The sequence below is a fragment of the Panulirus ornatus genome, chromosome 29 (genome assembly GCF_036320965.1).
Source record: "Panulirus ornatus isolate Po-2019 chromosome 29, ASM3632096v1, whole genome shotgun sequence".
Taxonomy (NCBI): domain Eukaryota; kingdom Metazoa; phylum Arthropoda; class Malacostraca; order Decapoda; family Palinuridae; genus Panulirus; species Panulirus ornatus.
The window spans coordinates 1378906-1391637 of record NC_092252.1 but is presented as its reverse complement, the minus strand read 5'-3'; the positions used below and the strand labels follow the sequence as shown (position 1 = coordinate 1391637).

The 12732-nt window shown below is 39.8% G+C and overlaps 1 protein-coding gene across 11 annotated transcripts in view; it reads left to right on the top strand.

Moving 5' to 3' along the window:
- Positions 1-10083, top strand: part of LOC139758001 (innexin inx2-like) — a 419086-nt gene extending 409003 nt beyond the window's left edge. For all 11 annotated transcript variants that reach the window (XM_071678973.1, XM_071678970.1, XM_071678966.1 and 8 more), the window contains one exon: positions 3680-10083. In XM_071678973.1, the coding sequence (XP_071535074.1) occupies positions 3680-4561 (882 nt within the window). In that variant the 3' untranslated portion in view covers positions 4562-10083. The remainder of the gene's footprint in view (positions 1-3679) is intronic.
- The last annotated feature ends 2649 nt before the right edge of the window (positions 10084-12732 follow it).

The window sequence follows — 12732 nt, the reverse complement described above, 5'->3', positions numbered from 1 at the left end:
ACTTCTCCTCGTTCCCTCCACCTCTGACACATATATCCTCTTGGTCAATCTTTCCTCACTCATTCTTTCCATGTGACCAAACCATTTCAAAACACCCTCTTCTGCTCTCTCAATCACACACTTTTTATTTCCACACATCTCTCTTACCCTCACATTACTTACTCGATCAAACCACCTCACACCACATATTGTCCTCAAACATCTCATTTCCAGCACATCCACCCTCCTGCACACAACTCTATCCATAGCCCACGCCTCGCAACCATACAACATTGTTGAAACCACTATTCCTTCAAACATACCCAATTTTGCTTTCCGAGATAATGTTCTTGAATTCCAAACATTCTTCAAGGCTCCCAGAATTTTCGCTTCCTCCCCCACCCAATGATTCACTTCCACTTCCATGGTTCCATCCGCTGCCAGATCCACCCCCAGACATCCAAAACATTCCACTTCCTGCAGCCTTTCTCCATTCAAACCCACCTCCCAACTGACTTGACCCTCAACCCTACTGCACCCAATAACCCTGCTTTTATTCACACTCACTCTCAACTTTCTTCCTTCACACACTTTACCAAACTCAGTCACCAGCTTCTGCAGTTTCTCACATGAATCAGCCACCAGCGCTGTATCATTAGCGAACAACAACTGACTCACTTCCCAAGCTCTCTCATCCACAACAGACTGCATACTTGCCCCTCTTTCCAAAACCCCCGCATTCACCTCCCCAACAACCCCATCCATAAACAAATTAAACAACCATGGAGACACCACACACCCCCGCCACAAACCTACATTCACTGAGAACCAATCACTTTCCTCTCTTCCTACACGTACACATGCCCTACATCCTCGATAAAAACTTTTCACTGCTTCTAACAACTTGCCTCCCACACCATATATTCTTAAGACCTTCCACAGAGCATCTCTATCAACTCTATCATATGCCTTCTCCAGATCCATAAATGCTACATACAAATCCATTTGCTTTTCTAAGTATTTCTCACATACATTCTTCAAAGCAAACACCTGATCCACACATCCTCTACCACTTCTGAAACCACACTGCTCTTCCCCAATCTGATGCTCTGTACATGCCTTCACCCTCTCAATCAATACCCTCCCATATAATTTACCAGGAATACTCAACCGACTTATACCTCTGTAATTTGAGCACTCACTCTTATCCCCTTTGCCTTTGTACAATGGCACTATGCAAGCATTCCGCCAATCCTCAGGCACCTCACCATGAATCATACATACATTAAATAACCTTACCAACCAGTTAACAATACAGCCACCCCCTTTTTTAATAAATTCCACTGCAATACCATCCAAACCTGCTGCCTTGCTGGCTTTCATCTTCCGTAAAGCTTTTACTACCTCTTCTCTGTTTACCAAATCATTTTCCCTAACCCTCTCACTTTGCACACCACCTCGACCAAAACACCCTATATCTGCCACTCTATCATCAAACACATTCAACAAACCTTGAAAATACTCACTCCATATCCTTCTCACATCACCACTACTTGTTATCAGCTCCCCATTAGCCCCCTTCGCTGAAGTTCCCATTTGCTCCCTTTTCTTACGCACTTTACTTACCTCCTTCCAAAACATCTTTTTATTCTCCCTAAAATTTAATGGTACTCTCTCACCCCAACTCTTATTTGCCCTCTTTTTCACCTCTTGCACCTTTCTCTTGACCTCCTGCCTCTTTCTTTTATACATCTCCCACTCATTTGCATTTTTTCCCTGCAAAAATCGTCCAAATGTACATATGTACATATTCATAATTGCTTCCCTTCATCCATTCCTGTCACTACCCCACCCCACAGGAAACAGCATCACTACCCCCTGCTTCATTACGGTAGCACCAGGAAAATAGAAAAAAAAAAAAAAATGGCCACATTTGTTCACACTGTCTATCCCCTACATATGACCTATGCAACTTATGACCATTTGTTCACACGACTGGAAAAATTGAAAATAGAAAGTATAGATAAATATAGAAATTAAGCATGATTGTACATTTGCCAGTGCTAACAGCTGCTTGCATATGGTAGTGACTATCAAGTGATATCCTGGCATCTCTCTCAGTTCTCGTTCTCATTTCCCATTCAGTAAGTGTGTGTTATTCAAGTGAATCCAATGAATTTTTGTGCTGGATAAGCATTTTTGTATTTAAACCCAAAGATGACAGACAAGAGGAAAACCCGTCACATTGGTAGATCTGGCAAGAAGCCAAGGAAGATGCTTGATTTGGAATTGAAAATGAAGGTAATCACCCAAAATGAAGGAGGAAAAAAATTAATGTGATTGCATGTTATCTACAGTTGTCCCATACAACAGTTTCTACAATTTTAAAGGACAAAGAAAAAATACCTGAGTCGGTGAAAAGTTCAGCAGTCATGAAGTCAACAATATTAACAAAGCAATGACAAGAGCCCATCCATGAAATGGAAAAGTTTTTGATGCTGTGGATGGAAGATCAAATTAAACAATGTGTGCCACTAAGCATACTAACAATTCAGGTGAAGGCTAGAAATTTTTTTAGACTTTGAAGGAGCAAGCAGGTGAGGATTACATCAAGAACTTCACAGCAAGTCATGGTTGCTTCAGTAGATTTAAAAGAAGATATATCTTGCACATTGTTCGAGTTATCGGTGAAGCAGCAAGGGCTAACAAAGGAGCTGTTGAAAAGGTATAATATAAACCAAAGATTTTTTTAAACCATAATAGTGTGATTTAATAGAAAATATCTGTTCATAAAACTGGTTAGACTAAAATGAGATAATCACGATAGATCTTGCATAATGTAGAAATGAAAATGAAATATGAATTAAAGAATCATAAATAAAAGGTAAAAAGAAACTACAGAATTGTATGATAAAGCTGGTTAATAAGAAATGAGATAATCATGATAGAAAGTAAGTATGAGAAAAGAATGCTGTACAGATATATGAATTTTACATGCCATGCTGACATATGTCTGACTAACATCCATTTCGAGATCTGACTGGTTGGTCAGAATGGACCTTGGATGTATGTCGAGGATAGATTGTATATATATTATCCATGAGGATAGGAGGGAAAGTATACTTTCCATGTATTCCCTGTGTGTCATAGAAGGCAACGAAAAGGGGTGGGAATGGGGGGCTGGAAATCCACCCCTCCAGTATTTATTTTTCCAAAAGGAGGGCCAAGTGAGGATTTTCCCACTAAGGCTCAGTCCTTTGATTTTGAGGCTTCCTCTTTAACACAGGGAACGGCAAATATGTATGAAAAATATATGTAGGTACAGTAGAATTGAGAATGGAAAGCAACTTTTTTTCCATAAATCATGGGCATGAACCAATTTCTAAATCATTTCTGTGTGCAGTATCTTTTATATGCTGGTACATTTTAGTACATAAGCTACATTAAACTCATTTCAAACATGAATACCTTTCACATTCTGGTGTAGTTTGTAATCATCCTTAGATGACTGCTATGCTGACATAATACTGTACTCTGAATGCTACAAAAATGTATTAATTTTTTATCCCATTTTGTTTATAGAAACTAAGTCACAGCTTCCAAATCAATTACATTCAATGATTTGCTCTCTTTTTTATCTAACATCAATGTATATACATCATTATTGCATGTCAAGTCTAATACTTGCCCTTTTTTCCAGGTTGGTAAAAATGTTATCTACCCTAACCTCGGCCAGTTTGTGGAAGGTCAGAGCTCTCGAAGGGAGATCTCATATTACCAGTGGGTGACATTCTTCCTGCTGATTGAGGCACTAGTTATCTACCTGCCACGGCAGATTTGGCATCAACTTACTCACAGCCAGTGCCTCCCTTTTGACTTCACCAACCTTCGGCGTCGTGAGGATTGGGAAGATAAAAAGAACTTCTTGGTGTGGCATATGAAGCAGACGAGGGGGAATCACGAGTACTGGCTTTGGCAGTATCTTTTGACGGAACTATTAGCAATTGCCCTGCTTGCCTCCTTCTTCATCCTTACTGACGTGTTCCTGGGAGGTGACTTCTACAACTACGGTTTGGATTGGGTCAACTTTATGCACAATGCAACCAACACAACAATTTCTCCCATGACAGCAAGGTTCCCCCGCCTGACTGTGTGTAAACTACAATATCACAGTCGTGGAGGCACCATCAACAGTTACTACCCACTCTGCCTCCTCCCGATCAACTGCTTTAACGATAAGATCTTCCTGTTCCTGTACTTCTGGTATTGCATGTTGTTTGGACTGTCACTGCTACGGGGTTTGTATATGCTAGTGCTCGTTACATGCAAGCCAGCACGTCGATTGCGCCTCAAGTTCAGCGCTAAGCTAGTGCCCGAAGATACCTTGGAGCGGTTCATCAATGCACACAACCTCAGTGACTGGTTTGTGTTGTGCAACCTGGCACCCACCATGGACCCTGTACTCATTGCTGAATTAGTCACCCAGCTCGTGTATGAGGTGCAAGGGGGAGAAAGTTCCGACTCCAAACCGTCCCGCCTCGGTAAGCAAGAGAAATCGCTTCAGTCTGTAAATTACATATGAGATTCAGCGCCGCGCGCTTCCCCACACTCGCTCACACACTGCCTTCCCAATGGCCACCCCAACTACGGATTCCGCGCAAACCTGCACCCGTACGGCCAGTATCATAACCGCTACCCACCTGTACATGGGTATGGCACCGCCTATTCCAATGGCCACTGCGAGGGGCTGTAAGTGTGGTTGGCTCCTGCCTGGCCTCTGTGAGGTCCTCCAACCCTCAGATCTGGGCCACGGCAGTGCACAGGGCTCGGCCCAGCCCCTTATTCCACCTGGTTGCTTGGGGCTGCAGAACCGCACGCAGGGGAAGGCGCCGCGCGACTCTCATACCACCGCACTACCATGTTGGGGCCCGTTGCCCACCACGCACCTGGTGTACCCTTCTAGCCGAGCCTGGGATGGTGGGCCGCGCTGCTCCACCACAGTATCAGCATAAGCAACAGTAACAACAACAGAGCAGAACAAGAGCGTGGTCGAGCCCTGAGCTTTGCCATGAGACCTGCCACCATGATGCAGGATGGTGGGCAACCCTATAGCTAAGTTGCCCACTAACGACACACCTGGCCCTTGCAACATCAACACTCTGTGTTTCCAAAAGGGGGCCTGTCAGTGATAAATATCGTTGAAATTATAATCTGTTTGTTTTGTTACTGGCACGAGTTTATGGGAAGTATCTGCAGAGATCTTGGTCACTGCTGCACTGGCCATGACATGCAACTGGTCGACGGCTCTTGTTAAGTCAAGTTTTTCATATAGTGAATCTAATCTTTAAAGGACTGTTTGTGTGTATTTTATATGCTCGTAGATATTTTGTTTTTGCCTACTTGTCTACGCTGTGTAGCTGACTGGTGATATTAAAAGAAAATGTTTTCTGCATATGAAAGAGTTTAATCAGTATTTCAAGTATTCTTCAGTATTATGAATGAAAGAACGTATACTCAGATGAATATATATATATATATATATATATATATATATATATATATATATATATATATATTATATATATAAAGTTTTGCTATTTAATTTGCGTGTGGTCTGTCATAGTGCTTCTTGTTCATTAACTCAAAAACAGAAACACAGTGGATTAACACTACTTAATGGTTGCTGATGAGCCATGCATCAAGCTCTGTAGGCAACAGTGTGTATCTCGGTCGTTTGACACTTGGCTAACCTGTGAAGAAATGGCCACTACCTACACATGTCTGGGCCACACCCATGCCCATAGCCCAGAACTGCATCCACACCCTTGGACCTCACAATTCAAAGGTACACACACTTGACAAACTGTCAGAATCACACAAGCTGCTCCCTCGGCTGCCAAACACGCTTCAAGACACATTGCAGGAAAGTGATTTGTGACAAAATAATGTGAACAATATGAACAGATACAGGGTCACGTGGATGTTTCATATGGGTAGTGAGGCCTGGCCTGTGGTGAGGCTCAGGTCATATAGGTCGTCCACACCGCTGCGGGCTTCCTGCTTTTCGGGGTGGTTCTTGGATGATCACACACCCCAGCCATAATAGCAAGAGACTCTGCCAAGTATCACACAGCACGAGGAATATTGGGTATCCTGGATGGACCTGTGCAACTATAGATTTAACCATAAGTTGACGTACCCGCGAGGTTCCGAGTAGTATTTTAGGATCCCCATACTAATTTCTAGGACATCGACATAATGGTCGTTCTCTCCTTGTTGAAGCTGTACAGAGGCTGGGGTGGCTGAAGGTATCATGACCATATCTAACTCTCCTAGTTGTGGCTCTTATCCTTGCCACCCCTGCCTCCCCCTCCCTCCCACCTATCATCTTACCAGCCTAGGTTGTATAGCTATTATGTTTACTCGTCAGGCGGGGCGTCAGACAGGTAACGTAAGTGTTTAGACTTGTATAAAACATTGTTTTCTCACATTCTTTATGGAAATTAAAGACTTTTCTATTGTTTTGTTGTGATGTGCATATTTTATATGTACCAATGTCTTTTTTCGAGCTAGGTGAAATCGAATTTTACTAGATCATATTTATGTTGTCTGTTCAATATGATGTTTATATATCCTTACAGCAGAATGTTATTAGTTTTAGCTTCTTAATGGAAATGTGAATTAATTCTCCATAACTAAAGAAAGTTACAGTAGGGAGTTGCTTGATCAACACTTGCTTAGTTGACCTGTAGCTACTCACAGTTTAGAGAGCTCTCAGTAACAAACATTTTCTCACACTTTCTCTCTATCTATCTAGCTATCCCTCCTTATCTCTTACTCCCTCCCCTTTTGATCATCCTTGACCATATTCCTGAACCCCTCCAGTGTGTTGATTTTACCACTAACTCAGGTATGTGTTTTCTTTAAACAATAGTATGGTATCTGCAGCATGTTCCTGAATTTCAAAGCATTGGTGCTAAGAACTTAAGACAGGACATGATATATTACTAAAAATTCCAGTAGCTGTTGTTGAAGAAATTATACACTTTACTTTCCTGTGACGTAAACTCTCAGCACTGGAGCAGTTTGGAAGTGTGGTCCAGTCTCACAGGTAGACACTGTCAGTGACTTCTGTGTGGTCAAGAGGTCTAGGACTTGCCCCCTTGTTGTATATGTAGAATGGGACCTTTTGTATTCATGCTGCCAAGATGTGTATCAGAAGAACCTGGTGCCACTATTGTTGATAATTCTTTCATTATACACTATGATTACATTATCAAGTATATTTCATTGTAAATTAATATTCACCTGTAGTACCTAGCTTGCCTTATTCCCTAATTTAGAATCTGTGAGATGTCCCTATTACCTCCTCAACTAACTATTCCCTATCCAAAATAATCATACATTACCCATTATAACTATAAATGACCTTGTCTATTGAGCCATCTGCTCTAACCCTCTCCAGAGAACTTGTATCAATCCTCAGCCATCAATACATATTTAGAAATGGCACCAGGTTCTGAACATACTCACCAGTCTCCCAGTCAACCCTACCAGGGGGAAGGTTAGGTCAGCCCCATGAATCCTGACAGTCAATCTTGCTGGGCAGGGGAGGGAGGAAGGCTGACTGATGCAACCCATACAATACCATTTGTCCCAGAAGGCCAGTTACGAAAACAATACAATTGATTTTGTTAAGATCCATAATTAAAATCAGAGCAAATGTATTTCTTGTCAGATGAGATGCTTAAAAAGTTACGTTGCTGTGAGAGCTCTTACTAAAAGATTTTTAAATTGAATTTACTATGAGAGGTCTGGTACCAAGACTTTTCATACCACATGAATCCTGGGAATCAAATTTCCTGTGTGGGCTTACCAATTACAACCCTTGCAGTCAGCCTTTTTCTAGGGAGGGGAAGGTCAATATGCCTTACCTCAAAGACAGCCATGTTAGGGGACAAAGATCAACTGATGCATTTCTTACAGTCAACTGTGGTGGAATCAGCTACCATTACAGTCCTCAGTGTTAGCTATGCTGGCAGAGTCAGTGTCATTGCAACCCTAGCGACCAACCTTTTCAAGGAGAGTCAGTTACTGACATAACCTGGATTAAGCCACAGGTTGGTAGTCAGTCCTGTATGTGTCAGGTCTTCAATAAAGTTTAAGCGTGTTGTGACTGATATTGAAATTAATGGTTACTAACATTAAAGTCAGGCTATATTATTTTAAAAAATCAAATATATCAAAGATTTTGTTTCTGGTCACTGAACTGTGGACAGCTTTCAAATGCCTTTTACTAAACTGTAAGTTTATGCAAAGTTTTGCAGAATGAAATATATGTATATATTTTTCATTTTTTTTTATTTTGCTTTGTCGCTGTCTCCCACGTTTGCGAGGTAGCGCAGTGTCACTTAGATCTAATATGTGTACAGTATTTAGGTTAACATTGAATTTAGAATTATTTCCAGATTGGAAATGTATGTGAATATGAGTGCTCTTTAAATGGTTACAAAAATATGTATTGCATTAAAACTTTATTGAAGTAGTACACAATCTAAAGGTTACTATAGGTTACAATGCATTTCAAGTAATTTAGATATTTTCTGATGAAAGGTATCAGAGTGGTTTAAAGCAAGATTGGCTGTTAGGTGACGAGGCACAAGAGGGTTGATGGTGAAGACATATAGAGGTATATCCTGACAGTTATTTGTTTGTAACTACTACATATGAAACCTAGACAAAATCATGCTACTTTATTCAGGGTTAGATCTCATTTCAGAAGTTAAAATGAAATTTGTAGGAACTTTTTTGGCCTGTGTATCATATTTAACTTGGAACTGAGTAAAAAATCACTGAATATCTTGGGGTTGTTTACAAATGGTGGCCTACTTGGCTGTGACTCCAGCTGACCTCGGCATGGAAGGCGCTTCATGATCAGCTGGTGATATGGCCACACTAATGTCACCTACAGTGGTACTGGAAAGGTCACTCAGTCTGCAACCACTTGGGATTTTAAAATGAAAATAGTTCTCCAAGTATGAACTGTTAGATATTGTAATGACTTGTTATAACTTTTGTGATCACGGTAGTGGGGTATTCTATTTACAATTGCTAGTCTTCGTTATAGGTTCAGTAGACAGAGACGTTGTTTTATATATAAACTTTGGGTGATCTTTTTTGTGTGCATCTTGCTAAATGTTCTCGTGGCTCCTCAGTTTCCAATGAAATGTGTTGTATAGAATTGGTGTTTGTAACATTGCTATGGTGTGTGTACTACACCACAGCTATCAAGTTGGTCTCAATGACAAACTAGTTTTTTCAACATCTTTCTTACATTCATTTATTTAAGTGCAAGAACAGACTTCTTTACAGTTGTAATACCTTCATTGTCTTTCAGACTGTCCAGATAGCATACAAAAGGAAACATTTCACTGATAAATCTCAAAAATAGCATATGACAATTTTCATTACATGATTTATTAGCGCATGTTGTGTTATTCTATTGATCTTGTATTTAACAGAAGATATGACCAATAAGCACTCGGTAGTTATAAACCTGGCTTCAAATAACTTCACTGAGGACCAATTTTCAAAGGAGATAATTGACTTGAGGTTGAACCTCAAGGAGGGTATTTAAAACTAGCTTATTTGAACCCCCTCCAGCCTTTCACTGAGATTAGTGGTGTCAATGGCTTCTTAATGTCTAATAATTCAGTTTTTACAATAACTATAATAATTGTCAAACATGCATACTTTTCTGCTGCACATAATTTCAAGAGATTTCCACACACACATTGAACTTGGGGGATCTTTTAATACCGAATACCTTCAACTCTCATATGTTACATTGTGTATCTCATGTTTGTGATTGGAATCATTCCTGTAAATTAGGTGCTACTTGTATTCTGGGAGCATTTGCTAACTTCATGTTGGCACCACTGTACGTCTCTGTCTGTTGTTCCAAAAATTGCCCCCTTTTAGTCAGTTATAAGAGGACGAAGCACTGAACTGTAACTTTGCATTTCTAGAGGCAATAAGGAAATATAGTTAATATAATGTAAAGTTCTCGTGTTGCAAATTTATTAAATAAAACAGAGAAACTGCTATTTAGTGTTATTGTTCCGATAAAATTTTTCACGAAATGTTTATCCTTAAAATGACTATCTATCCACATTCATACAATGAATGCCCTCTTTCCAATATATGAAGCAGGGCTTGCATAAAACCTTTCCAAATTTTTTTTTGTCATCTACCCTTTCAACCCAAAAGTACTATTGACAACATTTGTCAAGACAATACAAATTTACTCATTTACATGGTCACTTGTTTTAGCTGTTTTCTATTAGAAATAATTTATGTAAAGCATGTATAATACAATTAATGTACAATGTATAAATGACAGATGCACAGCACTTGGTGGTTGTCAAGTTGCACTCCTTTTGACCCAGGTGGCAGTATTTTCTTTCTGCCTCACCCACACATGTACTGATAGTATGCTGTCCACAAACATAAAATCTCTCCTTGTCACAAATAACACGTGACAACTCTCAACTCATTCTTAGCAACTCTAGATTTTCTTGTGGTTAGTGCTCTGCACTAGCTCTACCTTTTGGTAAAATGGTAGAAGCAATAACTAGAAGTAGACAGAAATGTTGGACAGGAGCCTCAGGTAGAAACATTAGGTAGTAGTACTGGGTGGTAACATTAGGTAGAAATATTACGAGGACACACAGTTAGAAGTACTTGTTAAGAAAATTAGGTAGGGGCCTTTGAAAACACTGCACTAGAGTTGCCCTGTGCCAGTGGCCTGTAGGCACTAAAGACTAAGAAGCGGCATTGGAGTTCAACAGTTGTGTATACTCTCTTACTGTGGCCACCTTGTGGGAGTTCCCAAAGGGAATGAGAGTCAGAAATGGAGATAGAACAGATCTATTTATCTACATCTCTGATGCCCATTCCCAACTGGAACCCCCTCAAGGGGGTGGCCATGGCAATAGTCTCCATAACTAGTGAATTCCAGTGCTGTTTTGCCTTTAGTACCTCACCCTTAAACAGGCTACAGGCAGAGGTTCCTACCTAATGTCCCTACCTACTCCTACTACTATCTATTGCTCCTACCATTTGGAAAAAAGGCAGGGCTTGCACATACTGCTCACCACAGGAAAATCTATTGTTGCAAAGAATGAGCTGGATGAGTTAAGTGATGTAAAGTGTTATGTATTGACAGGGAAAGATTGTATGTTTGTGGACAGAATGCCAGTAGTCCACATGTGGAAGAAGCAGAAAGAAATGACAGCTACCTGGGTCAAAGGAGTGCAGCATGGCAACCACTACGCAGCTGTCAAAACCCTCCTGATACCTAGGTGAGTTTTACGGGTTGTTGGCTTCCAGATACTGATTATCAAGCCAGGACTAGCCTAAAGTTAGAAAAGATATAACATATGAAAGCAAATTCACAAAGCTGACAAGGAATTATCAAGTTATACAGACATCCTAATCTGAAAATACAGTATATCAATATTCAAATAATAAATTTGGTACCTACAGCAACAACAGATGACTTTTCTATTAATGAAACCTCACGATTTGTAAGCATAGATGATCTAACTTCTACATCATCTTGCGTTTTTCCCATCCTTAATATCACATCAGAAGCTTAAACACATCTCTGACACTGCTGCTTGGCTTACAACAGTATAGGGCACAATGGTTGGCAAAATGCTTTGCCAGAATTCTGGAAAGACACTCAACTTTTACAATGACAATTGTCTACGTATAGATAATCTTTGATGCCTGTTCCTACTGGAACTCCCTCAAGGGGGTGGCCATGGCAACAGATTCTCCAGAACTAGTGGACTCCGGTGCCACTTCATAGCCTTTAGTGTCTCGCCCTTCACAGGCCACTGGCAGAGGGCAACTCTAGTGCAGTGTTTGCAGAGTCTCCAACCTAATATTCCTACTGACTTCTGCTACCTAATGTTTTGACCTAATACTCCTGCCTGCATTTTCCTACTTACTACTACTCCTGGCGACCAAGTTCATCAACCATACCCAATCAAAGATATTACATTTAACCATGTGGTTTCATTTTTAAAAAAATATCTTTTCTGACAATAAAGTGAATATGTCATATTTAAATCATATATACACTTGAAATAAAAAGCTTCTTAGCACTCAAAATAAATAAAAGAAAATATATTTGGTATGTACCACAACACTGTATACATTACCCAAAAAGTCAAATACTATTAAGAGACATCTGACAATAACAAAAACCTACTATTTACCTAGTAATCATATTACACTACATGAAATTCACCCATTAGCTTTTTATAAGTTCTTCGATTCTTCTTTCCTTGACTATCAATTACGAAATCATTCTTGTACATAACTTCTTTCATAATAATTCAACTTAAGGTAAAAAATACAGCCCACATACTCAAAATCATTTCTCATGAACATCAAATAAAACATTTAATGTCTTTCCTTTCAAATCAGGCTCAGTTAAAACAAAGGTCTGTGTTAATCAAAATTTACAGGAACCTGATTCTAAATGGGTAAAATTGTTTCACACATAGCTTGATGTCCTGAGCAAAATTTTCTTGTCCATCACTTCATACAATGGCTAAACAACAATTGGCTTACTGGATATAAATCTTAGATATCAAAGCTTGGCAGAGAGCAAGGAATACTTTAAAACTAAGTATATTTTCATGTTTCTCCAGAAATAAAGTATTTTCAATTGATCAAAAA